At 52.5% G+C, this 26666-nt stretch overlaps 9 protein-coding genes across 9 annotated transcripts; 4 read left to right on the top strand and 5 right to left on the bottom strand.

The window, feature by feature from the left end:
• Positions 1-3446: 3446 nt before the first annotated feature.
• PFICI_08967 (uncharacterized protein) lies at positions 3447-4520 on the top strand (the record flags this gene model as incomplete). The annotated part of the gene is made up of 1 exon (XM_007837548.1): positions 3447-4520. The coding sequence occupies one exon, from the start codon at positions 3447-3449 to the stop codon at positions 4518-4520; it is 1074 nt and encodes a 357-aa protein (XP_007835739.1).
• A 313-nt stretch (positions 4521-4833) lies between these two features.
• PFICI_08968 (uncharacterized protein) lies at positions 4834-5336 on the top strand (the record flags this gene model as incomplete). The annotated part of the gene is made up of 2 exons (XM_007837549.1): positions 4834-4891; positions 4921-5336. 2 exons carry the CDS (start codon positions 4834-4836, stop codon positions 5334-5336), a joined length of 474 nt encoding a protein of 157 aa, XP_007835740.1.
• Positions 5337-6259: 923 nt separating this feature from the next.
• Positions 6260-7688, bottom strand: PFICI_08969 (uncharacterized protein; the record flags this gene model as incomplete). Its single annotated transcript, XM_007837550.1, has 2 exons — positions 6260-6623; positions 6682-7688. The coding sequence occupies 2 exons, from the start codon at positions 7686-7688 to the stop codon at positions 6260-6262; spliced, it is 1371 nt and encodes a 456-aa protein (XP_007835741.1).
• A 1284-nt stretch (positions 7689-8972) lies between these two features.
• PFICI_08970 (uncharacterized protein) lies at positions 8973-10316 on the bottom strand (the record flags this gene model as incomplete). The annotated part of the gene is made up of 2 exons (XM_007837551.1): positions 8973-9353; positions 9402-10316. The coding sequence occupies 2 exons, from the start codon at positions 10314-10316 to the stop codon at positions 8973-8975; spliced, it is 1296 nt and encodes a 431-aa protein (XP_007835742.1).
• A 1997-nt stretch (positions 10317-12313) lies between these two features.
• Positions 12314-12866, top strand: PFICI_08971 (uncharacterized protein; the record flags this gene model as incomplete). Its single annotated transcript, XM_007837552.1, has 2 exons — positions 12314-12445; positions 12549-12866. The coding sequence occupies 2 exons, from the start codon at positions 12314-12316 to the stop codon at positions 12864-12866; spliced, it is 450 nt and encodes a 149-aa protein (XP_007835743.1).
• Positions 12867-12985: 119 nt separating this feature from the next.
• PFICI_08972 (uncharacterized protein) lies at positions 12986-13830 on the bottom strand (the record flags this gene model as incomplete). The annotated part of the gene is made up of 3 exons (XM_007837553.1): positions 12986-13267; positions 13339-13564; positions 13628-13830. 3 exons carry the CDS (start codon positions 13828-13830, stop codon positions 12986-12988), a joined length of 711 nt encoding a protein of 236 aa, XP_007835744.1.
• A 344-nt stretch (positions 13831-14174) lies between these two features.
• On the top strand, positions 14175-15887 carry PFICI_08973 (uncharacterized protein; the record flags this gene model as incomplete). Its single annotated transcript, XM_007837554.1, has 1 exon — positions 14175-15887. The coding sequence occupies one exon, from the start codon at positions 14175-14177 to the stop codon at positions 15885-15887; it is 1713 nt and encodes a 570-aa protein (XP_007835745.1).
• A 224-nt stretch (positions 15888-16111) lies between these two features.
• Positions 16112-16840, bottom strand: PFICI_08974 (uncharacterized protein; the record flags this gene model as incomplete). Its single annotated transcript, XM_007837555.1, has 1 exon — positions 16112-16840. One exon carries the CDS (start codon positions 16838-16840, stop codon positions 16112-16114), a length of 729 nt encoding a protein of 242 aa, XP_007835746.1.
• Positions 16841-18532: 1692 nt separating this feature from the next.
• Positions 18533-23852, bottom strand: PFICI_08975 (uncharacterized protein; the record flags this gene model as incomplete). Its single annotated transcript, XM_007837556.1, has 6 exons — positions 18533-21431; positions 21494-22762; positions 22833-23144; positions 23200-23326; positions 23385-23639; positions 23699-23852. 6 exons carry the CDS (start codon positions 23850-23852, stop codon positions 18533-18535), a joined length of 5016 nt encoding a protein of 1671 aa, XP_007835747.1.
• Positions 23853-26666: the final 2814 nt, after the last annotated feature.

The following is a 26666-nucleotide window of genomic DNA, read 5'->3' on the forward strand; positions in this document are numbered from 1 at the left end:
AGCCAGAAGCCCGACAGAGGCCTGATAATAGTGTGCAGGAAAAGGGCCCGTATATGATCTGAGTGTCTGGAGAGGGCGGGGCGCAAACAAAGAAACACTTTGAAACCTTCATGATCGTCAAGCAGCTGCGTCCCATTCCATTCTTTTCTGCTGACATCTCGTGGTGTTGTGCATAATTACCTACCCAGTACAACACCACTACTATGTATCCCACCAACCTTACGATGGAGGCATTACATCAGGGACAGGCACGCGATGTAGGTATTGCGTAGGCGATGACAGCAACCGGCAAGCTAGTGGCGTGCTTGTGCTTGTTCTCGAAGGCGACGGCCAGCCTCTATTGGTGTCGACCTACCATACCTGTACACTACACTACCCAACTCCAGCTAGGGAGGGGGGCCCCCTGTGAGGGTCGGCATGTACGTAGGTACTATGACCTCGAATAATACCCCGCCAGTGGCCGCCTTTGGCTGCTCTTTCTTTGACTGTCCCGTCAGCGGCATCAGGTGCTTCTTTTTCTACCTGACTGTTGCTTACATATCCATCCTGTACGCCCCGCCTACCAAGTATCCGTACGTTTACCCTAGTCTACACTATGGACGGTATGACTGACTATGAGCCAGCCCAGTGGCCATTTTTCTTCTTTGGATCCGCCCTCGCTGCTTTAATCGGGCCTCAGCAAAGGGGGCAACAGAAGGGTGGGGTCCGTGTCTAGAAGGTCTTTCTCTCTAGCTGAAAAGGGAGTAATAAGGCGTCAATCTCTTCAAAGCCCCAGTCGTATGTGTCATATGATTGGTTCAGGGTTGTCTCTCCCATTCTTCTAGTGCCTTTCTAGCGTCGCGCCACAATGATCATCTCTGCCTGGTTTCGTCAAAATGCACTGGGAAGAGCCCCAATCGCATGTACCGCAGCTGGCATGATGGCACAGGCAGCCTCCTTGTTTCCCGTTCCCAGGCTTGGGGTTGTCCGACAAAGACCGTGCGGAAGCCTGCTGCTGGCTGTGAGGAACATTCTGTACCCATTCCAGAAGCATCCTGCTGAAAAGTCCTTTTTCTCATTGTCTCCTATCCTCCTGCAAGAACAAGAAGGTTCTGATGATTGGCAGTCGTGGCACGAGAAGGAAAAAAGGGAGGGGGCCTTGTTGGGCAAGTCACCTCAGCTCAGCACTTGGGTACTTCCTTGTTGGTAAGCGAAGTATGGAACAGAGCCTTGAAAACCTTCTTTTGCATTCAGGAATATCCAGCGTATCAAATGGATGCCATGATGCGCAAAAGAATGCTTTATGAAGCGTACATGGTAAATGTAGAAGAGCCGCTAGTCAATGTATATGGCATCAACAGCGAGACACACAGGAAACAGAAACACATACTACATTACATTGCAACATGATAAAATATCTAGTGATTGACACACTGACTGACTACGGGCGGCCGAAGCCGAAGCCGATGCCAAAGAATGGGAATTGCAATTTTTTTTCTTCTTCTTCCCCTGGCATGGGCAGAAGAGAGGCAGAGGGAAAAGATACTTTGTCTTGACCGTTCGTTCAACTATACTCGAACTTCTACCACACTGTACGGCAGTACGAGTGGCTTATCCCTGCACCCGACCCATACCCACCCGCGGTAGTCACCCAGCCCCTGCCAGGCCCCCCGTCAGGCCCCTGCCCCAGTCTCGGTCCTCCAAGCGATCAAGTACCCTACAGTGCGACTGGGGTGTTGGATGGAACCTCCGGCCAGGGCATGTCCATGTTCACCAATATCTACCTACCTTAGATACTCCCATCCCGGGCGTCTCTGCCTCTTTTCCCCCCCTCCCCTTCTTCAACCCAAGACCTCTCACGCACCCTGCCTGCCTGTCTCCTGCCTGCAGCAGAGTGCAGCGGTCTAATCAAGTGTCGGCTGCATCTCATTTGTATCAAGTCCTTCCCCGTCCTGCACGAAAACGATCAACCGACATACAACATACATAGTAGTACTACTATCCCTCTTTCTACTACTACTACTATTACCACGTATTTTTTTTTTAACCTACTTACATTACTTACACATACATACGTACTCCATCCGACTACTGCAGAGGAGCGTCGTGGTCGCGAATTTGTTCCCAGGAAAACTACCGGGCAAGCCAACCCCAATCCACCTTACAACAACAAACCAACCGAACCTCCATCACGATTAGCATCTCGTGCCTAGATCTCTTGGAATAAAAGTCCGCTCTACAGCCGCCCCCACCACCCCAACTACCATCGTTCGTGGTCGCTCGCTGGTTGCTGAGCTAACTAAGGCATTGCACCAGCCTACGGAACTTGCGACGCTTGCTTAGATCGTTGTGTAGCTGGTCCAACACCCACAAGTGACTTCTTGTCCAACTAACGCTGACGACACTCCACCTTCGTCACCAGATTGCACGACCGGCCCGCTCGTTGTGCTGATTTACCGCGAACTTGCCTAATCATACCATCTGCCCGGTTCTCTGGGTTCTGACTCCTTTAGTCCTTGTCCACCTTGGCGACGAAGACGCGGCTGGCTGGTCCAAGGGGGAGAGAAAAAAAAAAAAGAACTATCTTCCTCTTCTGCTAAAACTGCCTTTGTTGCTTTCTTCTCACTCACTTTACCTGCTTCTTATTCCATCCAAAACCACCCACATTTACCGGGTTTCAGAGAGAGCGAGAGGACGAGACTAGAAACTTTCACACATACCAGGCCGCAAGCAAGCATCCTATTTGCCGCCAGCCGATTACTGTCTTGCAACCTCTGCAGCGTCTAGCACCAAAGCCTATCTGGCACCACCTCGCACCCTGCCGCCAAAAGCGAAACTCTATTTCTTGGCCAGCCCGTCCTCGACTGTTCCGGTACAATTGTCCCGGTAGATTGCTAATCTTGCGGAATACCCCCGCATCGATTTGTTGTTTGGCTATCGTTGGAAGGACCTCGCCATCGTTACGGCATCTTCGACGGGATCTACATCTTTGCGTCACGTATTCTGGCTTCATATTATTCCAACACCGTCTTCGTGAATCACGTTGATTCCCTTTCAAAAATTTCTCCCTCCGTGGTCGACTCAACGGGCTTCACCAACACAGAGCCCATCTGATCACGCTTGGACCCTGACAACTTGCAGAGACGACCCGCGGGATACCGTCGATTTCTGCTCTAGTGTCTTGAAGATCGCCAAGTCCCGTGCTCTAGCTTCTGGGATTCCATAATACTCAGGTATACACTGATTTGCCGGGGAAAAGAACCAAGAAGAAGTAGCACTATCTTGACCCACGATCTGCTGTTCTAACTCGTCTTCGCAAGACTTTGCGGGGATTTACATTGCCATTGAATGGAGCAATAGCTTTAGTCGGGACGGATTTGCAATCGCAGGACGTCTCCTGTCTGCTTCTCTGTCCATCAGGCATTTTTGCTCACCACCCGCTTGGGTAGTCTTGAATTTTTGAAAGCATGGGCAGGAACAGATTGCGCGGTAACTCACCAACATATTTGACCCCTTCTCCGAAAGAAATTACACCACCTTCGTCGATCTACGGAGACTGGGACACAGAGACGGCCATGTCTCGATCACGGCCAGGTAGTCTGGCGATTCCTCGCACATCGTCACCCGGAGCCAGACTTCCATCATTGGGCGAAATTCTGTCCAACACCGCTCCACCGCCGTGGACGCTCAGCGCATTTACTGCATATTTGTCACAAAATCATTGTCTGGAAACACTCGAATTCCTCGTGGAAGCAGACCGCTACCGGAAAGCCTATGAGGATCACTTCATGAACCAAGAACACGAGCTACAGTCCGAGGATGAGAGCGTTTGCGATACGTGGCAAAGGATCATGCAGGCGTACATAATGCCGTACAGCCCCCGAGAGGTTAACCTGCCCGCTCCCGTCCGGGACCGTCTGCTACAGCTCGAATGTTCCGACTCGTCCGTACCACAACCATCCGAGCTGGAGGAGGCAGTCAGCATCGTACTCGAATTGATGACCGACTCGCTCTTGTATCCATTCCTCCAATCTGTTGTACAATCTGAAGCTCATGGACAAGAGGTTGTTGGCGAGAGAAAGAGCAGATCGCGACTTCGTATACCCAGAGATTTGATCCATTCCTCCGCTGAGGAGGGATCGCAATCACCAAAAACAAGCTTTCTTCCACTCCTCCTCGGTCGCAGCAGTCCAGTTGCCAACCGTTCCAACTCTGGCTCTGGTGGTTCTGCTTCAGGATCAGGCCTGGGTTCCGAACACATGGAGGTCGATCTCGTTGCCGACGATAGCAGCAGCCCAAACACAACACCAGGCACAGAGCCCATGACACCCCCAACCACGCCACCTACCTCGGACTTCACATTCACTTCCCCTAACAACCTGCATCGGGCGCTTACGGGAAACAGCTGGAAGAGGATGGGTGCTCGCCTAGGCATAGGCAGAAAGCACCGGGCGACGCGTCACTCTCAGCCAACAAACATGCCCACAAGTGCGGCGCCAGAACCACTGTCCTCAACCCGCTCTGGACCAGCTTCCTTATAGGAAGCACAGGTTACACCATTCAATGTTACTTCTTACAGCGCATATATTCCCCCGGCAAGTTCGTCTCCTCATGGTGAGTCTCAGGAATTTTCGAGACCATCCTGGGAAGACCCGCACCCTGGGTCAAGAATACCAATCAGCACGGCCCCAGGGGCCTGTGGATATTCGCATGCACTTGAGAGGGGTACATTAGATGGTGTAGCCGCAAAAGCCGGGGGCACTTACTCTTATACAAGGCCGTTGGTCCGCAAAAGTTTGAGGACACGGCATCGCAATCCAGCACCAAGACACTTGAAGGTGCCGGGGGTCGAACATGACGACCCAAATATATTATTGGAATCGTCCATACCGTCCAATACCATCGCGTCAAAGTATCTCGCGCCATCGCCATGTCTTTCAGGGTCTGGTCCGATCTCGCCTTTAGCTTTGGAGCTCGACACGGATACCGAAACAGAAGTTGGGATACTACTAGAAGACCCTGATAGGGACGAGGTCAAGGTTGCCGAGATACCTTCGTCGTTCGCATCGTTTACCGATCTGTCCAGTTTTCTTGATGCATCAGTCGACGACGAAGTCGACTTTGGTACTACTCCAGTCTCTGTTGTAGGACCTGGTGCACGGGGCTCGTACGACACACTTCAGTCACCTGATGATCTCTACGGCTGGGAAGCCGAGCTCGAACGCAAGGTCACGTGTGGTATTGCCAACACTGATATTTGTCGATGTGACGCATATCAGTACGACAGACCGAATAGTAGCAGCAAGCGGGGGCTGCTTCATCGTGTCTTTACGTCTGGCCGCAGACCTTCTTCTTGAGTTCGTCCAGAAATGGCAGGACTTTAGAGTGGTCGGGCCACAACAACAATTCTTAACAACGGAACAAAATTTCATTTTAACAACACTGAATCAGTGTCAATTCGGAACCGCAAGTAACGACCACGATAGACAAAAGAGGTTCATTGGACTTTGGCGAGGCGTTCAAGATATCACGACATGGAGTTTTATGATTCAACATTTTGGTTTTCAAGGATATCCTCACTCCTATTCGTTTTTGGGAGACAGTATCATCATTATCATCATCTTGTTCTGGCCTCGACGCCATTACAGGGCTTTGAGAATTTCTAGTGCATTTTATTTTGGGAAGCTGCTTGCTTGGGTTGATGGTCAACGCATATCATGAGCATTGCAAATGGAGTTTTTGACCGGGCATGGCATGAGCGCAATTGTATGATGACAGCGACATGGAATGATGGGATTGCATATTAATGCGAGGTCGGACTCGACCCAAAACCTCTGCGAGAGCAGACATTAGCATTACCGGACGAATAGATGTCCGAGATGATACCACAAAAGAAATGCATCATGGTTCACCAAGCCACATTCAATTATTGTAAACCGACTGCTATGTACTTTGTGATTGACATGTCACAACTAATCCAGATATGATAGTAAAAGACATGTCGCGGGTGCGGCCATGTTTCTATTATCCCGACAGCTCAACTGTTTCTAGTCCTTGAGATCACACCAACGACGTAAATCTCAATGGGCTGGCTTCATGGAAGACGATATTCTTTTGCATATGATCTTCTTTTTCATTATGTAGTACTTGGCCTTTCTTTATCTGTCTTCAGCCCGATGCTATATGTCATTCTTCTCCGTTTTTACAAGAATCCACGATTTAGCAGTCCGCACTTTGGAAACTTTTTAGCAGCATCCCGTGAAAATGTCTTTCCGCTTTCTTAAGATAGTTGCCATGGCCGCACAATACCGTCGTCTCCCGTTGTGACCAGCATCTCCTCGACGCCTCTCCGCTCTGGCGGGCAACCCGAGTCGAAGCGTTTACACCACGTGACGTGGTTGATTTCGTACGGGCCGTGAGCATTTGATGTTGTTGCCACGATATTCCACAGTGACGATGACGGTGATTCCGCCGCTGATGTCGTCTGTCCGTTGGTCATGTGGACGTCCCCGTCTAGCTCGGCAGCTGCCTCGGCATCTGTCGTTGCATGTACGTTGTTGTTGTTGTTGTTGTTGCCGTCGGCCTCGCGGTACACGGCCACCACGCCGTCGCTGCCCGTGCTGGCCACGAGGCCTGACTCGGCGCTCCAAGCGGCCGAGTAAATGTCCCCGGGTGTGCGCCTTGGGCAAAACGGCTGTACACGACCACTCCTCCTTGAGCGAGCGCCTCATGGTGTTGGGTATCCCGCCGAGGCCACCCCAAGCATGCTGCGGGCGGTCCTGGGCGCCTTCCTCATCGCCGTCGTCTGACTCCTCGTGCAGCGTCCACACGCGAATGGTGCCGTCGGCGCTCCAGGTCAGCAGGCGCGGGAACCGGTCGTGGCGGGGGTTCTGCTCCCACTGGACGCCCCAGACGGTGCCGGCGTGGCCCTCGAGGACGGCGACGCAGACCCACTCGCCGTCGCCGTCCTCGCGCCAGATGCGGACCGTGTCGTCGTAGCTGGCCGAGGCGAGCACGTCGGACGAGTAGCGGCCGCGGTCGTTGCGGTTGGGCGTGTCGGGACACCAGGCCACGGCCTTGACGTCGCCCTCGTGCTCGTTGAGCACCGCCACCGTCTCCCACTCGTCGTCGGCCTCGGTCACGCCCACGTCCTCCCAGATCCACACCGACTTGTCCCGGCTGCACGTGGCCAGGTACTGTCCGCTCGGCGAGAAGACGACCGACTTGACCTCGGAGTCGTGGCCCTCGAGCACGAGCGTGAATTCCCAGTCCTTTTCCCCTTCGTCGTCGTCGTCATCGGACCCTGCTCCTAACCTGTTGGTACTTGTCGCGGCCGTCACTTCGGTCTCGAGGTTGGCGCCGCCATCGGATGGGCCTTCCCAGCGCCAGAGTCCCGCGGTCGAATCAAAACTGCCGCTCACCAGACACAGCTTTTGGGGCCCAAGATTCGGCTTCCAGGCGACGGAGCGGACGGAGCGCGTGTGGCCGCCCGTCAAGGTGCTGTGCGAGGTCAGGGACGAGAGGGAGAAGACGGTGACGGCCTTTTGGTGCGCCGTCGCGAGGAGGGGCAGCGTTGGGTGCGGTATCGAGGCCCAGGCGCGCTCATACAAGTCTGGTTTGAGGGTGGGGAGGGCCGTGAGCGTAAGGGAGTGGTTTGCTTGCGCCGGCGAGGTCGTTGTCGCTGGTCCCTCGGGTTCCGTGTTCGACATGGCTCGGGGAGGTTTTAAAACGTTCCAGATTGTACGCAAAAAAACGGATTGCGGGGTTGTGTCTTCTGTATTCTTCCTGCTTGTGCGACTTTCTTCCAATGTTTGTTGAATGTACTATTGGCGTCAATGGTTGGGAGCGTGCCAACAAATGGAAGCAGAATATAGTCGACTACGAGTGGCGGCGCTATCGTACCTTTATGTATTGCTAATCGAAGTTGAGTGTATCGCAGATCGGATGCCCACTAAGAACTATCCCGCTGAACAGAAGCGCGATAAGCTATTTTCTTTCCCTTATCGCGCCTGCATCGGAGAAGACAAACTGACGTATTGCGGGGTACTTTTTGGTAAGCCTGTCTAATGAAAGGTTGAGAAGAAAAGAATAGGAAGTCTTGGATGTCTTAGTATACTCCAATCAATCCATATGCCGGTAATAAAACTGCCGTGATACCACACAACTAAAAGTGGTTTGTCAAGTAAACTCGACTTGCTCTCATGTGCGAACATGATGGCCAACTTTTCATTCTCCCTACAGAGGGCTTTGCCTTTGCCATTATTCTTGCATCATGGCTTGGCATATGTTGCTTACCCAAATTAAAAAAAACTGTTCCAGTTTGCAATAGTACTTACTGATGTGTAACTCAACATATTGCTTTTAGGCTGGTTCTAGAGTAACACAATCAACACTCAATACAAAGTAACAACCTGCTCAAAGACTCGTGCGATTTACAAATAAGCTGTGACAGCTAAGCACTAGATATGCATACATTGCTAAAAACGGTACTCTTATCTGTATATTTATTCTTTTTTCTTTCTTTCTTTGTACAGCCTCCAATGAGGAATACCACCCAGAAAACACGTATTCTGAGCCTTCACACAATATTTTATAGTAGCCTTTTAGGACCAAAGCGCAAAAATACAGTGTACAATCTACGAATTTTTGTGATATCACCAAGATGCAAAGGAAAGCAGACCCGGGCGGACTGTTTTCTATATGTCTAGAGTTTACCAAATGGACTTCTCCCTTTCTGATGAGCGAAACATGACCTCACGGAGAGAAGGCACTATGCAGACTTTTGTGAAAAGTCATATGCGAAATGACCCAAATAAAAAAAAAAATGACGGAATCTCTGGAACGCCGGAATCTGACGATATGCACGATAGCAAGATTGGTAGCCACCCGTCAACGAGAGCCCTCCTTACTAATACTGGTCGAACGCCTCTCTGAAAACAGAGAATACAAGTATCGATCGCCGCGGATGAAGTCAATGGTGATTTTGTTTTCTTTTAGTCGTACTGGAACAGAACGCTGATGGACTCGCCGTGGTGAACACGACGGATGGCTTCTGCAAACGCTGGGCCGATGTCTAGGACTTCTAGCTTGGGACACATCCGCTTATGTTCGTCTTGAGGAACTGAATTCGTTACGACGAGCTTGTCGATTGCCGACTGGTTGATACGCTGGATGGCGTCGCCGCTGAGAACACCGTGAGTTATAAGGGCGTAGACCATGGTTGCACCCTCCTTCTTCAAAAGTTTGGCAGCTCTCGTAATGGTGTTCGATGTGTCGGCCAAGTCGTCTACCAGCACGCACACACGGTTGGCGACATCTCCAACAAGCATCATGGTAGCGTTTTGACGGTCCGTGATCTTTGTCGGGCGACGTTCCTAAATAGACTTAGGAGTAGAACAAGTATATAAAAACGAGCACATTACCTTGTGGATCAGGGCAAAATCCATTTTCAAGCTGTCTGCAATCGCAGACGCCCTCTTTGCACCACCAGCATCCGGACTCACCACCACGGCATCCTTGAAGTTGGGAATGGTCTGCTGAATGTATCGCTTCAACATGGGCCTGCCGTAGAGGTTGTCGACCGGGACGTCAAAGAATCCCTGGTATTGAGGGTCGTGTAGGTCGAGCGTGATGATATGATCGGCACCAGAGCATGTCAGTAGGTCGGCGACAAGCGTTCCAGCCTGGGCAACCCATTGCTTGTATCCCGGTTTTGGTATGAAGTTCTTGAGAGGCTTCTTCTCGTAGTCGTGTGTCGTAAAGGTAGCGGCAGGTGTTTGTGGGACGGCAGGGAGATCGGGACGCTTGAAGTAGCTGTCGCTGCCAGGGATAACCGCTGGAGTACTGTTGCCATTGACCTCCTCAGCAATGCTAGCCTTACCCAGCTTCTTGCTGAGTCCATCAATGCCATTCGAAAGACCGGCGCTCTTAGGGATGCCGGGAGCAGGTGTGGCAGGGACGCTTTCGAAGGTGTATGAGCCGTTGGTTAGAGAGGAAGGCTGTTTCGACAAGGGAGCGCCCGCTTTGTTGTAAGGGAGATCAGGTTGCCTCGAGTAAGGGAAGAGTGGCATGACTGCAGTTACTCTCTTGGCAGACCCTGTCTTGCAGGCCGAAATCATGATGCAGAGGTCTATGAAATGGTCGTTGACCTTTCCGCCTCCAGACTGGATAATATAGACATCCTTGCCACGCACGGAATCCTTGATCTCGCAGCGACTCTCACCAACAGAGAAACTACCGAGAATTCTCTGACATTGAGGTACACCTAGAATGCCGCAGACACTGTCGACAAGTGCTGGGTGGGAATTTCCACCGAGAACGACGATATTGCGCACCATGATGTCGCGTGACTTTTGTATGAACTTGGCTTTGCGGCTTGTCTTGCCTTGGTGGGGTTTTGTTGGAGTGTAAAGTCTAGACGGAATCTAGCGGGAAGACTGGAGCCAAGCAGTTGCAAACTCGAAAGCAGGACAGTTAAATGCTACCATGCGAATATGCTCTTGAAATTCCGCGTATACAGCGGAAGACCTTGAGCAGTAGTCTCGACGACGGCTCTGCGAAGCGTGTATGACCCCGGTGCAGTTGCGCGCAAAAAAAAAAATTTCGCGATGTAGGTGACCGGTCACGGAGGTGCAGCGGCACAATGAAAGCCGAGGATAGGGAGGTAGGTAGCTTTAAAACACGCCCAAGGGTTCGGGAAGGGCGTTTTGCTTTGCCGGCGAAAAGCGAAGTTTGGAGAAGCTGTCAGAGAATTGGTCCAAAGGAGCGGCGGGCAGTGTGACGTCGGAATAGCAGTTTGTTACAGATAAGCCATGACCTGCGTTTCCAGGGTTTCCAGACTGCAGGATATTTTGGATGAGAGTTCCGCGAGGAGAAGATTTATGGAGTAGGTCCAGAGGATAGAGGTAGAGGGATAAAAAAAAAATCTTACAGAAACCAAAACTACAGGCTCAGGGCCGCCAGTGAGGGTCTGTCTGGTCTGGGAGCTGGTCTAAGAGAAGAGCTCTTCTTCTGGGGCCTGGTCCTGACTCTGGCAGTTCAATTTTTTTTTTTCTTCCTCTCTCACTGTCCCTCACCATGAGAGCACAAGACTTTCGTGTGGGGAAAAGATTTTTTGTGTCGCGCTTAGTGGGTTGGTGGGGTAGGAGAGGCCTCTTTGGAACAGTAATTGTGAGGGGTCAGAGTGCCTAAAAGAGCCTAAAAGCTGCGTAGGGAATTGGCGAATGCCAGTGCTTCGATCAGTGATTTGCGCCAATGTGCAGGCAATGATGCAATGCCCTATGCGAGACTAATAAACCACCAAAGTACGCACTCGAAACACGCATAGTGGGCTAGGTAGGACTTGGGCTATTTAGCAGACGGCCTGCATTACTAGCAAGGTAGGTAATGAACCTTGACCTGGATGAATGCTCCCAGATATTGTGTCACTTTGTCGTAACAAGATTTGGTATGATGTCGCTCATGATACGAAATACTATATGGGAGAAGAGCTACCTGACTAGAAGGTTGTGAGACCAGGTTCATTTGCATGTGAACTAGAAATGGAAGAGGCTTTGAGTAATCATGGCAGTCAATAGTATCCACGAATGTGTCGTGGGCAAATGTAACCAGCAAAGGTATCATACCTAACTTCTCGGGGCTGACCTTGCCAGTGTGACCTACCTGGCTGCTGATCAGGTCCAGGACCTCCAGGAATGAATGTAATAAGGCAGGCTGCTGGGTCAGTCAGGCTCGAGGGCCCAAAAACTCTTTCCCCCACCAAAGGGTTCAATTCTTTTCCCCTCATAGAGGAAGCTTGGGAGGAGGAGCCTGACTCAACTAACCAGTTGCAGCCAGTCAATATCCAATACCCAGTTCATTACTGTTACCACCTCGAAAGCAGAAAAAAATTTCCCGAATTCGGACCATTGCTTGATCGCCCTTTGGTTTGGGGCTTTTCATACCTAAGTACAAGGCCAGTAGGCGACGACCGAGCAATTAGCAAACCAGCAAGCCTTGTTGTTCCCGCAACAGTGCATTACTCTTGCGAACCAAGCCAGCCACACGGCTTTACGGCAACTCTTTTTTTTTTTTTTTTTTTCCCTTCTCCTACCCCCATTACGGTAGTCACACTGAGACCAAGGGGACTGGACCTTGCACCAAAAAGTCCTGTGTGGCACAATTGCACGGCAGAAGCTTTGTGACAATTCAGTTGGAGAAATTGTGTTTGGGCCCCCCCAAAAAACATTACACCCACCCGGATCGCAAAGGAAAATATCGGAACCTTGTCACCGCTCTTTGTCGTCATTCCATCTCGAAACGTAGCCTCGGGACCTGGTAGCAAGCAACCCAAACAATGAAGATCTTGGAGGCTCAGTCTGCCACATTGACCAATGTCGAGGTCTATCAGTTCCTGCAGAAGCAGGCCAAAGAATATCAGGAGCAGAAGCGCAGGGGTCCAGGCAACCTAGAGACACTGCGCAGAGAGGTTAGTAAAAAATACCATCATCTTACTGTGCAGAAATGACAGTCATAATTATTCTTTTTTCAATTAAGCATTGTTTGGCTGATGAATTCTACTATACTACCAGCTTCTTCAATATTTTGAGACTCATCCTGGTCCATTGAGTCAGAAGCCACCTGCCTATGATGAGACGTCCATCTCAAGACTGCTCGAAAGGCTTAGACCCTATGAGATCACTAAGGGTGAGATGATCATGATTCTAAATATGCGCCCTACCAACCCCGTGGCATTAAATACTGTCATTGAGGATATGGAGGTTCGCTTTGGGCCCGAGCAGCAGGAAGACATTTCTGCTGGCATCGCAGAGGTGCTTGGACAGTTTCCAGAGCAGGAGGAAGCGGACGAGGATCAAGGAGATGTAATGGAGACAACTGAGGACCGATGAGAAGACTGAGGCAACGAACGGTACCTTTCCGACATATCAAGCCTTCGGGTGCCATTGAGAGATGTGCAAATTGCATGTCATCAACCTGCGCGTTGAAACTCAATCGCCAAATGCAGCGCTCAGATCACTACGCAACCACCCTCGCTCTGGCCACCAGCAGCCGTCTTGGTCTTCATTGCCGTACTGAAGATCTCTTCAAAGGCTAGCTTGAAAAGCTCACCCGTGGTGGCCGAGCACTCGGCGTATTTATCGGCTCTCATCTCTTGAGCTACCCTGTATGCCTCCTGTGGATAAATGATACCATTTGGGTCTTGCTCAGACCTCAGGTCTCTCTTCAGACCCAACACTAGAAGAGGCAGTTGAGATTCTGACTGGAAGGTTGTGCGGACCTCTTTGATCCACTAGCAACAAGGCAAGAGTCAGCGCGGAAGGAAGAGGTGAGGTAGCTCTTGGACAGGTATGAGTCACTCACAACTCTTTGCATATTGATCAAGCTCAGCCGTTGGCTGATGTCGTAGCAAATAATGACCATATCTGGTTCCAGCAGTCGCCAATTTTCGGGGCTCGAAGTATCATAAAACTCCAGTCGGTAACCGCCTTTCTTGTTCCTTGCCTCGAATATAAAGGGCTGGTCCATGTCGCGCAAAAGTTCGATATCCAAATTGCCCTCGAGTGCGCCGGCTCCCTTGCTCATGCGGCTGTGATAGAGTCATGTTAGAAGAAGCAGCAGCCATATCGGAGAGATTGAACTTTTGACGCACGCCAGAAATGTAGATTTCCCAACATGAGCGTCTCCGAGGAGCAGAATCTTCACTGGAAATAATTCGTCCATGCCTAAAAATAAAGAATCTGTGATGAAATATCGAACAAGAGGTGACGAAAGTCGCTTGGGTGACGTTTGCAACAGTCCAAACTTGGCAGTGGACGAGTGTACCAATATGTAGCGCAAGTGCTCAGCGTCCATCGCCCACCCAAACAAGAGTGGTAAAAAGATAGGCGGGGCGGAACTAGAGCCGCTATTGCAGCCATAGGCGCCGCCGCACCTTTGCATGATTTTTCATATTTGGGCAGTATATAATTATAGCCTTGAGTCATCAAAGAAACGCAAATTGGAACAAGAAGACGTGGTTCAAATACTGGCATGCATGCATGAGTATTTTTAACAGAACCGCCCGCAGCCACCGGCTTCTTCCCGACTCTTGCATTCTCTCTATTCGCTCTCATCTCAAGACGAAAATTTGCCCAATTCGGCTGATCGCAAATCAACCACGTGTGCAACCCGAGGAGCTGCAGGTCAGGCCCTTGAAAATGGACAAGAAGCCAGACTACTCCCGTTGGACCAAGGAGGCTCTCGTCCAGCGGGTGCAGGCACTAGAAGCGGAACGAGCTGCTTCTTCGGCGCCTCGCTCCCAGGTCACGGAGCAGCAGTCTGCCGAGATCGCGGCGGCAGTATTGCAACAGCCACAGAGCAGCGCTGATAATGATGGTCGGGAGCTGAAGCCCAAGAAAAAAAAGACGGACAATAAGATTGACCCTTCCAAATACACGACTCGTCTGGTCGCCTTCAAGCTTGCATATATTGGTAAGAACTATGGCGGTTTCGAGTTCCAGGCCAGCTCGGCTCTGTCGACGATTGAGGAGGAACTCTGGAAGGCGCTGGTCAAAAGCTGTCTCATCATGCCTGAGAATCCGGCAGAGGTCAGGTGGGATGACTGGGAATACAGCAAGTGTGGCCGTACGGATCGTGGCGTGAGCGCGTTCGGGCAGGTCATTGGTATTCGTGTCAGAAGTAATCGTCCGCTGCCGAAGCAAGATGTGACTCCAGCCTCTTCAGAACAAGCCGAAGTTGTAAAACAGGAAAACAAAAAGGCTGCTGGAGAGGAGACAGAGGAAGTGGCTGAGGAAAAGCCCTTTGACGACTTCAAAGACGAACTTCAGTACTGCAAGATTCTAAACCGCCTGCTACCCCCAGATATTCGCATTCTGGCTTGGTGCCCCACGGTGCCGGCAGACTTTTCGGCACGCCACGACTGCAGGGAGAGACAGTATCGGTACTTTTTCACACAACCAGCCTACTCTCCCATTCCAAACAGCCTCGAACACCCCAAGGCGACAGTCAAGGTCAAGGACGGTTGGCTGGACATTGAAGCGATGCGCAAGGCGGCCAAAAAGTTCGAGGGCGCGCACGACTTTCGGAACTTTTGCAAAATTGACCCGAGCAAGCTCATCACCAACTTTGAGCGCAGGATTTTCGAGTGCGACATTGTCGAAGTCGAACATGTCGAGACGGCGCTGCCTTACCTGAGCCAGCCCGAGTTCCGACCGGCGTTGGACAACACAGGGACGGAGGTGGCTGAGGGAACAAGGTGCCCCAAGGTCTACTACTTTCACGTCCGCGGCTCGGCATTCCTGTGGCACCAGATCCGGTGCATGGTCGCCGTGATTTTCATGGTCGGACAGGGGCTAGAGGCGCCCGAGGTTGTGGACCAGCTCCTCGACTACCAGGCACAGCCACGGCGGCCTAACTACGTCCTGGCGAGCGAGTTCCCGCTGGTCCTGTGGGACTGCTTCTTCCCGCGGGCCGGCGACCTGGAGCGCAAGGATGCGCTGGACTGGGTCTATGTTGGCGAGGACAGTCCGCTGAACAAGCACGGGGCCTTTGGCCTCGTCGATGACGTGTGGGAGTTTTGGCGGGAGCGCAAGATGGATGAGATCCTGTCGGGCCAGCTGCTCAATGTCGTGGCCGGGCTTGCCGATATTGACAAGCGAAAAGACCCCCGCGCGCCGCCTCACGTTGCCCTGAGCCAGAGAATGTTCGAGGGCGGCAACCGGGAGCGCCTCGTTGGCAAGTACCAGCCCATGCTGAACAAGTCCAAGTTGCCTTTGCCGGAGGACACGTACGAGAAGGAAGCCAAGCGGAGGGGATACAAGAGTGCCGCCCATTGGAGGGAAGAGCGAAACAATAATGCGGCCATTAGGAGAAGTGCTGCGGCCAAAGCAGAGGAAGAAGGAGGAGAATGATTGCAACGTTACTATGTATGGATCACGGCGAATAAAATTTCCACGGCCAAAAAAGACATATACCCCATTTACAACATTTAGAAAAGAAGATGGCGTAAAGATGAATTCAAAACTTGTTCATTTGGGTATCATAATTAATGTAGAACAAACGCTCCAATCGCCGTGCAATTCAACTTCAGCAGCAGACAAGGCCCGCCCGCCTACTATCCCTTAAGCTCATCATCTCAGGCCACTCCATTTCTCGTCTTGCTATTATGGCCATGGCTTTGGACAAGCTTCTTCTGACGAACCTCGAACAGACAACTGCGAACAGCTCTCCACACACGCTCAACCACATCGCGGCGCGGCAGGAGCTTGGGGAACACGACCACGACCTCGTCTTCACCCTCGACAACCACGGCCAGATAGTAGCGGACCTCGAAGCCGAGAAAGGCCTCGTTGATGAGCACGTCGCGGATCTTTTCCGTGGGGATGAAGCGCGTGGCGGGGCCGCCGAGGACCGTGTGTCCCGAGCTCGACGTCTGGATGCCCAGGCCGCGCAGCACGAGCAGGGACTCGGACGTGTGCAGCCGGCGGACCGCGGCGTACAGGGCGAGGGCGCAGCCCGGCAGCAGCGCCCAGGTCGGCGTCGAGGCCGCGACGGCCACGGCGAGCCGGCCCCCGGCCCCCGTCGCCGTCAGGCACCCGTGCAGCAGGTACAGGATCAGGTCAAAGGAGACGAGCTCGGCGGGCCGGGCGAGGGCCGCTCCCGGCCGCACCGTGCCGTACGGCGAGAGCGACCAGGCGGCGTAGAGCACGAGGAGGGTCGAGAGGCTCAGAACCACGCGCGCCGCGTGGACGAGGCCGAGCAGGAGGCGGAGCGGTACCGTCTGCGGCGGCAGCGTCGAGACGGTGAACTCGGTCGTTGTGGGCGAGGGTCGCCGTATGTGCAGGCGCGGTGCCGTGGTGAGCATCTTTTGCTTTCTCTTGTTTGCGAGATTGTATGGAAAACGACAAGGTCTCGAGAGCTCTGGGGCAATAGATCTCGGAAGCTCTTGAGTGTATAGGAGTTTGGTTGGGCGGTCGTGGTGTCGGTAACGAATGCGCCGTACTGGCGTTTCAATGGCTTCCCTTTAGGCCATGTGATTGCAGTATATCAAGAGGAGCATCATGCAATTCATTGGAATCAAGAGTGCCAAATCAATCAGAAAAGAGACATGTCAACTTGCGCAGGGAAGTCAACGTGCTTTACGCGGTATTGGTACAGCACTCAATTGATGCATGCTCCTTATCGCTATCATTGCTGGTACCTAGCATGGCACATGCGCTAGGGGGCTTCCAGTCTCCATGGCTAATCCTCGGCCCCATAGCTCTAGACTACTTGGACTAAGATAACAACCATTTTTCTCGACTGTAATGGTCCAATTGGTTAGAAGACACTTATAATTCTCAACCCGTCACGTTCAATTCCGTCAGATCCCCCGATTGCTTCGCCCAGCGCGAATGCCGCGGTGGTGTCCCATCCGCGTAGGTAACTCGTGTTGATTGGGATACCTTAGGAAATGGAGAATACGCTTCAGGGAGGCTTTACTCAGCAGAGCATCTCCCCCGTCGCATGGCGTGTTGGATCACGTTCGCTCGGGGATTTGGACTGGTGGGTTGAGATGGAGATTGTCAACTCCGTTATTCTTTTTGTCTTTTTTTGCCCCCATCACAAGTGGTCCTTTGTTCGCTACTTATTCACACGATCTTTCGACCAACATGACTTTGTTCTTTTCTTTCGCATGAGCCCATTTTCTCTTTTTCTTTTCGGGCGGCTTGTTTATCGCGCATATGATGCCACCAAGTCAATACAGCTTATGAATTATCTTTATTTGCAACTACCTAGAATAGAATTCAAGATCCCACCAGGAAAGAGAAGAAACAACCATCAGCATAAAACTCCCATCATTCGGGTCGTAGAAGAGGTGCCGTGAGGCAGCGCTGTAAAACAAAAAAGGTGGTCATGAACACGTTCCCATTCCTCCCAATGCTCTCTCCCCCTTTTTCGCGCGCGCGCGCGATATTCCCAGTCTCTTTCCCGGCTCTCCCCTATGCGCTGCCGCCGGGGATTGCCCATAACACATTCTGTACAAGTCTCTCTCCCCGTCCTCAAACAGCAAATTCCCTTGATTTCCGCCGTGTGGCGCCTAACCTATTGGAAGAAAAGGCTGTAGAAAACCCAGAGTCTCCTCACAGACTCTGGGCTTGATTATATATTCGCGCAATCATGATATATATAGTTCGTGTCCCTCGCCGTGCCCACCCACTCCAAGAATAGTCCAGAGGTTAAGGATAGATGCGAAGTGTACAAGTCTAAAGGTGAATGTGAAGAGAGTCGTGAGATACTGTCGTTTGCTGTGGAGAGAGTCGATATAAATGCTGTTGGCTGTGAAATTTTCCTGTCCTCGTTGACAAAATTCCAAGAAATCCGAGGCAGTGTATATAGCTGTATTGGACGTTTCGTTTGTTTTTCCGTACCAAGAAGAGAAGTGGTATCAAAATGAATAAGTATTTCAAGAAGCAAAAATGAGTATCAAAAAGAAGTACAAAAAAAGCAACGCCGACGCCATGCATTGATATAAATAAATAAGAGTCGTGTGTGTCTTTCTGTGGCGAAATGGCATCTAAAACATTTCGCCTTCGTTGACTCCGATCGTGTAGGCCTGCTGCTGCTGTTGCTGTTGCTGCTGGTATGCTGCCCTCACCTCGCGAGGATGTCTCTCAATCATCTGGGGCTCACGAGGCTGCTGCTGTTGCTCAATCATGGGGGCCTTGTAGCTCACGGGGGGCAGCAAGCTCTCATAAGGCGAAGTCTGCTCGGGAGATTTGGTGCGGCTGCCGAGGATCGAGTTGTTGCGACCGCGGCTGGCAGAGCGCATGCGCTCCGTGGCCCGACTGATGCGGCTGGCGATGCTGTTGTCCTTTTCCGAGAAGCTGCGGCCGCGGGCATGGCTCTGGCTGCGTGGAGCCGGAGGGGCAATGATGGGCACCGTGGCCTCGCTCACAGGAACGGCAACGGGAATGCCCGCGGGTCCATCACTGTGATCATCCTCGTCCATGACAATCTCAATGGTGCCGGATCCGGCGCTGCCGAGGACTTGGGGGCGCATACCCGGGATAGGAGCGGGCGGTGGCGGTGGAGGCGTCGCCAGGTGCTGCAGCTCTCTCAGAATCGGGGGAGGAGGCGGAGGTGGTGGCATCTGGTCGTCGCGAGAGGCCTGACGCGAGTGTCTGGGGGCGTTGATCATTTCATCAATTCCCCTGCCCCCGATATGGGCATCTGGAACACTCATCTTGCGCGAGACGGAGCCTCGTCGACCTTGCCTGCTTGATGGCTGAGACGGGCGCATCGGAGAACCGGCGGAAGCCATGGGCTCCTCTGGGATGGGAGCAGACATGCACCTCTCAATGCCTGGGCGCATTGGGGGCGAGTAAACAGTTGAAGGCAGCAGGGTGAGGAGGGACTCCTGTTGCGAGGACTGGGGTGACTTTTCGGGAGAGCTGACAGGGAGGTTGTTCGGAGATGGCTGGGCAGAAGACGAAGGCGAAGTCTTGACGTAGGCCATGGGAACAGGAGGCACATTGGGTTTTCCCACACCATGGCTGTCAAACTGCAGCCTCATTGCCTTGGGCGTTGCCGGTAGACCAATGAAGGGTCTGTTCCCCGTTCGGGCATATGATGAGCTTCTAGCAAAGTCGGCGGTCTGACTTCTTTGAGGGAGGTCTTGGGGTGTGAAAGTCGTCTGAGGGAGCTCGAACGCCGTAGGAGGCCTTGAAGCAATGGGCGACAGCTCATCGGGGTGGGGAATCGGAGGAGCCGAGGGTCTTCGAGCGAGCGACTTTCGACGTTCCTCCAGCTCGCGAGCAGCAGCCTCCTTCTTGAGTTGTCTCTCGTTCAGGATCTGCTTCAGGTCGCCGCTACGTACAGGCTCGGTCACATCGAAAACAACCTGGGGTGCCTGCTTGATTGTTGCTTGAACGTCCTCGAGGGCAGGTGTCTTGGTTCGCCTGCGATGCGGCACAGAACCGTCCCGACGGGAGACGGCAGGAGAGGCAGGTTCTTTTGCACCGCGACTGCCATTGTGCTTGGCGCGGAACATCTCCTGAGCCTCGACTGCAGCTCTGTAGTCTTCCTCGTCGTCGGAGCCGCCATAGAACTGCGCAGCTTGGCTGGACATGGGCAGGGGCGAAGATGGCGAGCGGGCAACTGAGCCATCTCCACGACTCTTGCTTCTACCGCGCAAGTCCAGGGCGGGTGGCCTCCTCTCGGAACTTCTTTTGCGGCCTCGGCTTGATGTCCGGCTTGAGACACGAATCTGGCTCGACTTGCGAACAGTGGATGGTTCATGGCTGTCGAGTTGTAGAGGAATTATAGATTCGTTGCCAACAATTCCCTCATTGACCCGGGGAGTGCTGAGGTTCAGCAGGTCCTCTGGAGACATGGGCAATGGAGAGGTGGGCGAGCGCTTGGCAGGCTTGGGAGTATAGTTTCGAACAGTGCCACGACCCCGATCTCCGGAAGACGCACGCTGGTCTTTGCGGTTCCTGCTGCTGCTACGCGTACGCCGCTCGTCCTGTCGCGGTCGGCTGCTCTCGCGACTGCGCTGCCTTCTCGAGGAGCTCTGGGCTGTGTCCAAGCTAGAGATGTAGTTGTTCACGGCCCGGGTACCATGGCCGCTGCGAAGGCTTCGCCCAGCACTTGAACTGGAAGTGACAGAGCTTGCGACCGATCCGGGACCTCGCCTGCGGGATGGCCAGTGGAAGCGGGTCGAGGATGTGACAGACTGCTCAGGCGAGGTAATGTCGCTCGTGACTGCATCATCAATCGATTGCAATTTCAAGTCAATTCCATCGGGTACTCTATCGCGGGCACCATTGCGGCTTGAGCGCCCAGAAGCCATCAAAGCAGCAAAGGACTCGGGCGAGGGTGATGGGGGAGGATGACCCTTCTTGCGGTGGTTCTCGCGCATCATCATGGGGCTTGCAGTTGAAGCACGAGTCACGGACAGGCCAGCAATCATTTGCTGGTCCTCGTAGGATGACTTCCTTGAATGAGTGCGTTCTTTTTGTGCCTCTTGAGGTTTCAATGCCGGAACTTCAACGCGAGCCTCGCCAATAGAGGGCAGACGAGGCCGTCCGAAACCTCCAGGCGTCACAGCACGCGCTGAAGACGGGGTATTATAAGTACTCCGGGAAGATGGCTTGAGGAACGCCGTGGTGGGATCACGGCCACCTGGTGAAACGGCAGATTCAGCAATCGGAGTGACGCCAGCCGCAATGGGCGTTTGTCCACCATCACCAGCCGCAAAGAACTTTGACTTGGAACCTTGATCACCAAATGTGGTGATGAGCTTCAAGGCCGAGGTCTTGGCAATGCTCCGCTGTGGTCCCAGGTTGATTCCAGGAGGAGACAATGGAGGACTCAGGACTTCCGGAATAGTAGCGTCCATACTTTGGAATGTCACCTGAGCCGCCGATGGGGACGTCCAGGGCTCCGTGGATTCTTGTCCAGTACAAGCAAAACTATTATCAGGTTAGTCTTTTCTCATCTTTAGTTTCTCGGTCAGTGAGCTAGAGACACCTACCAACGAATCGCCAACTGTTGCTGGCCATGTAGAACTGCAAACTCGCCCCATTTCTTGATGATCTGGGATTGACGTTCCCAGACGTTGGGGTAGAAAAGACAGAGCAAGATCAATGCTTCCATGAAGCGCTTGTGCGAGACATAAATCTCAATTGCATCATTCTGATCACCCATGCCAATCATGATGGTCGCAGCTGCGTGGATATCGCCACTCTCCAAGAGCCTCTGTACATATGCTCGACCTAGTTTGTGCTGAGAAGCCTGACCACCAATACCACTCAGAGCAAGCAGCATCCAATCGGACGAGGTCATGTTCTCGGACGAGGCGGTCATGATGTCTGCATCAATATCACCGAGCCACTTGGCCAAAAGAATACGGCTCGAGGACCCATTCGGGTGTCTAGACATTTCATCTCGAACAAGGTCCTGAATTTCCTTATTCCAGCCAAAGATAATACTCAGCATCTGTCTTCTGAGGTCATCATTAGTCAAACGGGTCTGGTCAGCCAGCGGTGTTCGCTTATAAGGAACATCATGAAGCCTGCTGCGAGTGAACTTGAAGAGGTCATGAACTTTGTTGTCATCGGGACTCCTAGGGACCTCGTTCCTCAGGCGCGAGGGCCGGTGGCGACGGGACGCGTGCGAGGACGAGGTAACAGATGCCGAGCTGACGCTGCTGATTGAGTAAGCATCCTTGTCCCCATAGGGAGGCATGGCGGAGGAGCGCATTGAGGAGGAGCCGGTGGAGATGTAAGTGTTTTCCGTCATTCCACGAGACATGACCGAGGGCGCCTGCCGCCCACGGGTGCTGGAGCCAGCCGACGACTTGGACAAGGTTGAAGACGCGTGGCTCCTCGACGACACTGGGCTTGCCGCCATGTAGCGATCTTGCTCGTATGGATCATTGGCGACGTCGGTCCCACGAACGATCCTAGCCAATGGCGACATGTGATCTTCATCGCTCTCAGAGACCTCGGACGTGATAGGAACAGATACCGAGTCCGAGTCGGTGGCGATGACAACGATCCCTTGCTCGACCTGCTCCTCGATGGATACCGGAGGTGAGGGCGGTAAGAGGTTAGCTGGGTGCTGAACATTGGCCACCATCAGGGACGGCGTGTTCAGGTCGAATTGCTGGACGGTATTGTTGGCTCCTAGCGTGAACAAGCTGGCACCAGGACCGTAGACAGCGAGGCCTCGCACATGCTCCAGTGTTGGAATGCTGTCATAGGTGACGTGTTTTGTTCGAACATCCCATGAAAGAGTCTCACTGTGGCGAGTGATGTCAGTCATCATGTGGCTAAGCGCGCGCGTACAAGGTGCATGGTATGTATACTCACCTTTCCGAGTACTGGATAATGCGGCCATTCTTTGACCAGCCCATCCAGTTGGGTCCATTTTGGAAATTATCTGTGCGCTTCAGTATCCTCACAACCTTGGCAGGATCATCGCCGGTCGAAGACTTTGCCACACTCCAGACCCGAAGATCACCGTCGTTGGTCTGCACGGCCAACATGTCCGACTTTTGGCGAGGCGAGGAAGCATGCCAGGCCAAATTGACAATGGGCGACGGTGCCCTCGAGGTACTTAGATTGTGCAAGATTTGGAATCTTGGCTGCAGAGTTGCAATGAGGAGAGATCCATTTTGATATCTTTGGGGGTGAGTTAGTAGCGCCCAACCAGGTTATATGTAGTAAGGCGACTTACCCAATGGCAAATGTCCTGCAGTCTGCTGCTGGAGCAAGTGCCGTGACCGTGATTTGATCAATTGTCCTTGCCGAGATGTGTTCCGATGTTGTGGGTTCAAATAATATGATGCTTCCTTGAGAATTACCTGCACCAAAAAGTCAGCACTGGTATCGTTTGACGGCTTCGTCCTGGGCATCGCTTACCAAAAGCGACATTTCCATTGCGCATCCAGGCTGCGCAAGTGAGATTTTCATATGACGCGAAGCGCGCGACCTCATCGCCCGTCATCAAATCCCAAACTATAGCCGTCATGTCGGCATCGTAGCTCACGACCAAACGGCCAGCGCCAATTTCACTTTGCGTATCAACTGCTAATAATTGCACCTCGGCCGAGTGCCTCGAAAATCGCCTCTCTATTGTGAGGCTATCATGATGCGCGACGACAACGGAGGAACCCTCTGCGTAGAATAATTTAGTACTTGACCTGACATGGCGAGTGTGTATTTCTATAACTTACGTCCATAAAGGAGCATGGAAGCTGTGGCTGCTGCAGGTTCAAAGTATTTCATCAATGCCTTTGTCGAAGTAAAATCATTTTGCTCTGCGACAGCTTTTTCTTTTCTAGAAGACTTCCCAGCCGAGCTGACTGAGGTCTGCCGGTGGCGTGACATCGCCTGATGACTCGAGGAAGCCATCGCAACAGTTTCAATCTAGAGCGACAAGTCAGCATATCTCGTGTTGGGCGCAACAAAAAAGGCCGCGAAGAGCTCGGTATGTGGATATCCCGAAAACAGCCCTTATAGACCCGAATGTGGCTTGTAGTACAAAGTCGGTTAAGATAAAAGACTCACTTGAACGTGCGACTGTCTCCTCGAGAGGTCTTTGGGGTGACCTTAAAAGGCGGAAAGGTGCACAATTTGGTTCACCAACATTACACACGATAATCAGCTGCCCGGTCCTGACCAATTCTTCTCTCCCCCAATGCCAGTGTAGCCGATTGACAAGGTCGTAGATGTGGAGGAACCAGCAGAGCGACGGACAACTTGTCGTAACCCACGTTGCTATGTCGTGTGAATTATTCCCGTGTCTCTCTTTCTTTTCCGTCCGAGCAATGGATGGGGCAAAGGTCGGATCTATATGGCGCCTCTCTTTCTCTTTTCTTCTGCCCGTTGCGCCACGTTCCTCGAGGTGTGGAAGGAGTATGTTGAGACGATAGAAGGCGGCAGAGAAGATTTTAAGTTGTGCGGCGTCAAAGTATTCTCGGGGTCGGGGGTTTATCTGCCTGCCTGCCTCGTGGGAGAAAATAAAAAGAAGAGATGCGGGAGCGTGAGTGCGTGCGTGCGTCAAGTTGCGCGTTGCGTGTGCGTGTGCGTGTTAGTGACCGGTGTAACAAGTGACTATATATGCCACGACAGAGAGTCGGTGTGTACTAGGTGCCGGCGGCGGCGGCGCTTTGAGTGCTCGTGAAGATTTATCTGTCTGTCTGTCTGTTTCTGGGACCAGGAACCGAGCAAATAGCAGTGAAATGCAGCGTTCGCGCACTAGCAAGATGCAGAGAAGGGAAGAAGAAGAAAATATGGCCACCGAGAGGACAAAAACCGGGGATGCGTGCGTGCAATTAAGTCTTGTATGGCTACGTTGAGAAGGTCAGCGCCTAAGACGAGTCGTCCTGGCCTGTCAATGGCTCGAGGATGCATATAGAAGCGAGCGGCCAAATCTAGAGCGGATTCGGGACGGCTAAGCCAAAGGTCTGCATGGTCCAGCATTCGAGCAGGGGTCTGACCAGCCCAGTGCATGCCGAATTTGACCAGGGAGGGAGACCAGGGTCTTCTCTCTCAGCAACGATGATTGAATACTTTGGACGTGGTTTTGATAGTGACGGGCCTGGGTATTATGCAGTTGCTCGCTGCTACTATTAATGCTGCCCACCACTGCCCATTACTACTGTAGCACAGCAACGAGGGAGGACGAGGAGGAGGAGGAGGAGAGGAGCGGGGACCCCCAAAGAAATGCATGCAAGTGTGTATAGCAGGCATGTATGTATGTATGTTTGTAATGTAGGCGGGCAGCAAGGTAGGGAGGTACATATCCAGCGACCGATATAATTAACTTTTGTCTGCTATCGCATGGCACATTGTGGCTTTTCGGTGCTTTGGCGATTCGGGCTCTAGCTTCATCACTTGACGAGCAAAGGACGGGATATCAGAGGCCAAGCCAAGGAAACAAAAAAGACTCTAGTTAGTCGCCGGAGACGGAGCAAGGAGCGCGCATCAACAACGTCGCTCGTCGTAAGTCGCTTTGCTAATGTGGCTCTTCCCAACGCCTCTTGAGCGGTGGGCGGCCCACGACTACAGGCAAAAACAACGAATCTCATGGTGAGGTTGAGCTTCGTGAGGCATAAAAGACGCCTTACGGATCCACTGATTGACCTTGATCTGAGGCATTTGGTGATACCAGTGGTGCTCGAGCAAGCCAGCTACGATCCTGTGAGAGATCCCGTGACAAGGCGGAGATCCAGTCATCCAGCAAGGCGCGTATCTCGTGATGAGGAGACGTGTATATCAGAGGTTGACAGCAACCCAGGGTATGGTTCCTCACTGGAGTCTGACGAAATGAGTACCCAGACTCGCCAGACTCAGTTGGCCATACAATGGCCTCTTCTCTGGGCATGAATGATGAATGGGCATTGATTCTTGAATGGCGGCTCAGGGTTTCGAGGACCGGGGGGCTGGGATCCTGACTAGCTGCTAATGAAATTATTTTTCTTTGGCAATTCACCACCGTGTGAGGGAGCGAACAGACGGTTGGAGATGGGCATTGGCATGCTGGTAATGGCATTGTTCTCTGGATTGTCTTTGGTTGATTAAAACTTGGTGGCTCCTCCCCCCGAGGATAGCGAGCAAAAGAATAGCGAGGGTTCGGCGTGTGGTTGGGCAGAGATGGGAAAGCGTCCCAAAAGGGGACGTCGTTCCTCGCAGTAGCGCAATGCTGTAAAAGGCGGTTAACGGTTGCGGATTGGCCAGCCTGGACCGGGGTTGGGGCAGATCTAGCGGGGTTGATTGGTTATAGGACGGCTGCTAATGCCAGGCGCGGCGGCAAAGAAGCGTGACGAGAAACCTCGTTGGTCCGTTGCCGGCAAGGGTCAGCAAGGGTCTTTTTTTTTTTTTTGGTAGTCGTTAACGTGAAGAAAATAGGTGCTCAACTGAAAATAATCACTGGGCTGAGGTTGCTGGGGGGTGGAGCAGGGCAGCAGTCAGTCACAATCACATCTTTTTTGGTTCCCTTTTTGTTTTCAATCACGATAATGGATTCATCGTATGCCCTTGCGGCTTGTGCTTCATATCAGGTGGATTACTCTATGCTTAATAACACTTACTCGCAGTTTAATGCCATGCTCTTGAGAACATTATTCCATAGGTCCCCACTCCCTCCTCACTTTTGCATTGCAATGAACCTTTATAGCAGCAGCATAACTCCCCCCCCCC

The sequence above is a fragment of the Pestalotiopsis fici genome (assembly GCF_000516985.1).
Source record: "Pestalotiopsis fici W106-1 unplaced genomic scaffold PFICI_Scf_6, whole genome shotgun sequence".
Lineage (NCBI taxonomy): Eukaryota > Fungi > Ascomycota > Sordariomycetes > Amphisphaeriales > Sporocadaceae > Pestalotiopsis > Pestalotiopsis fici.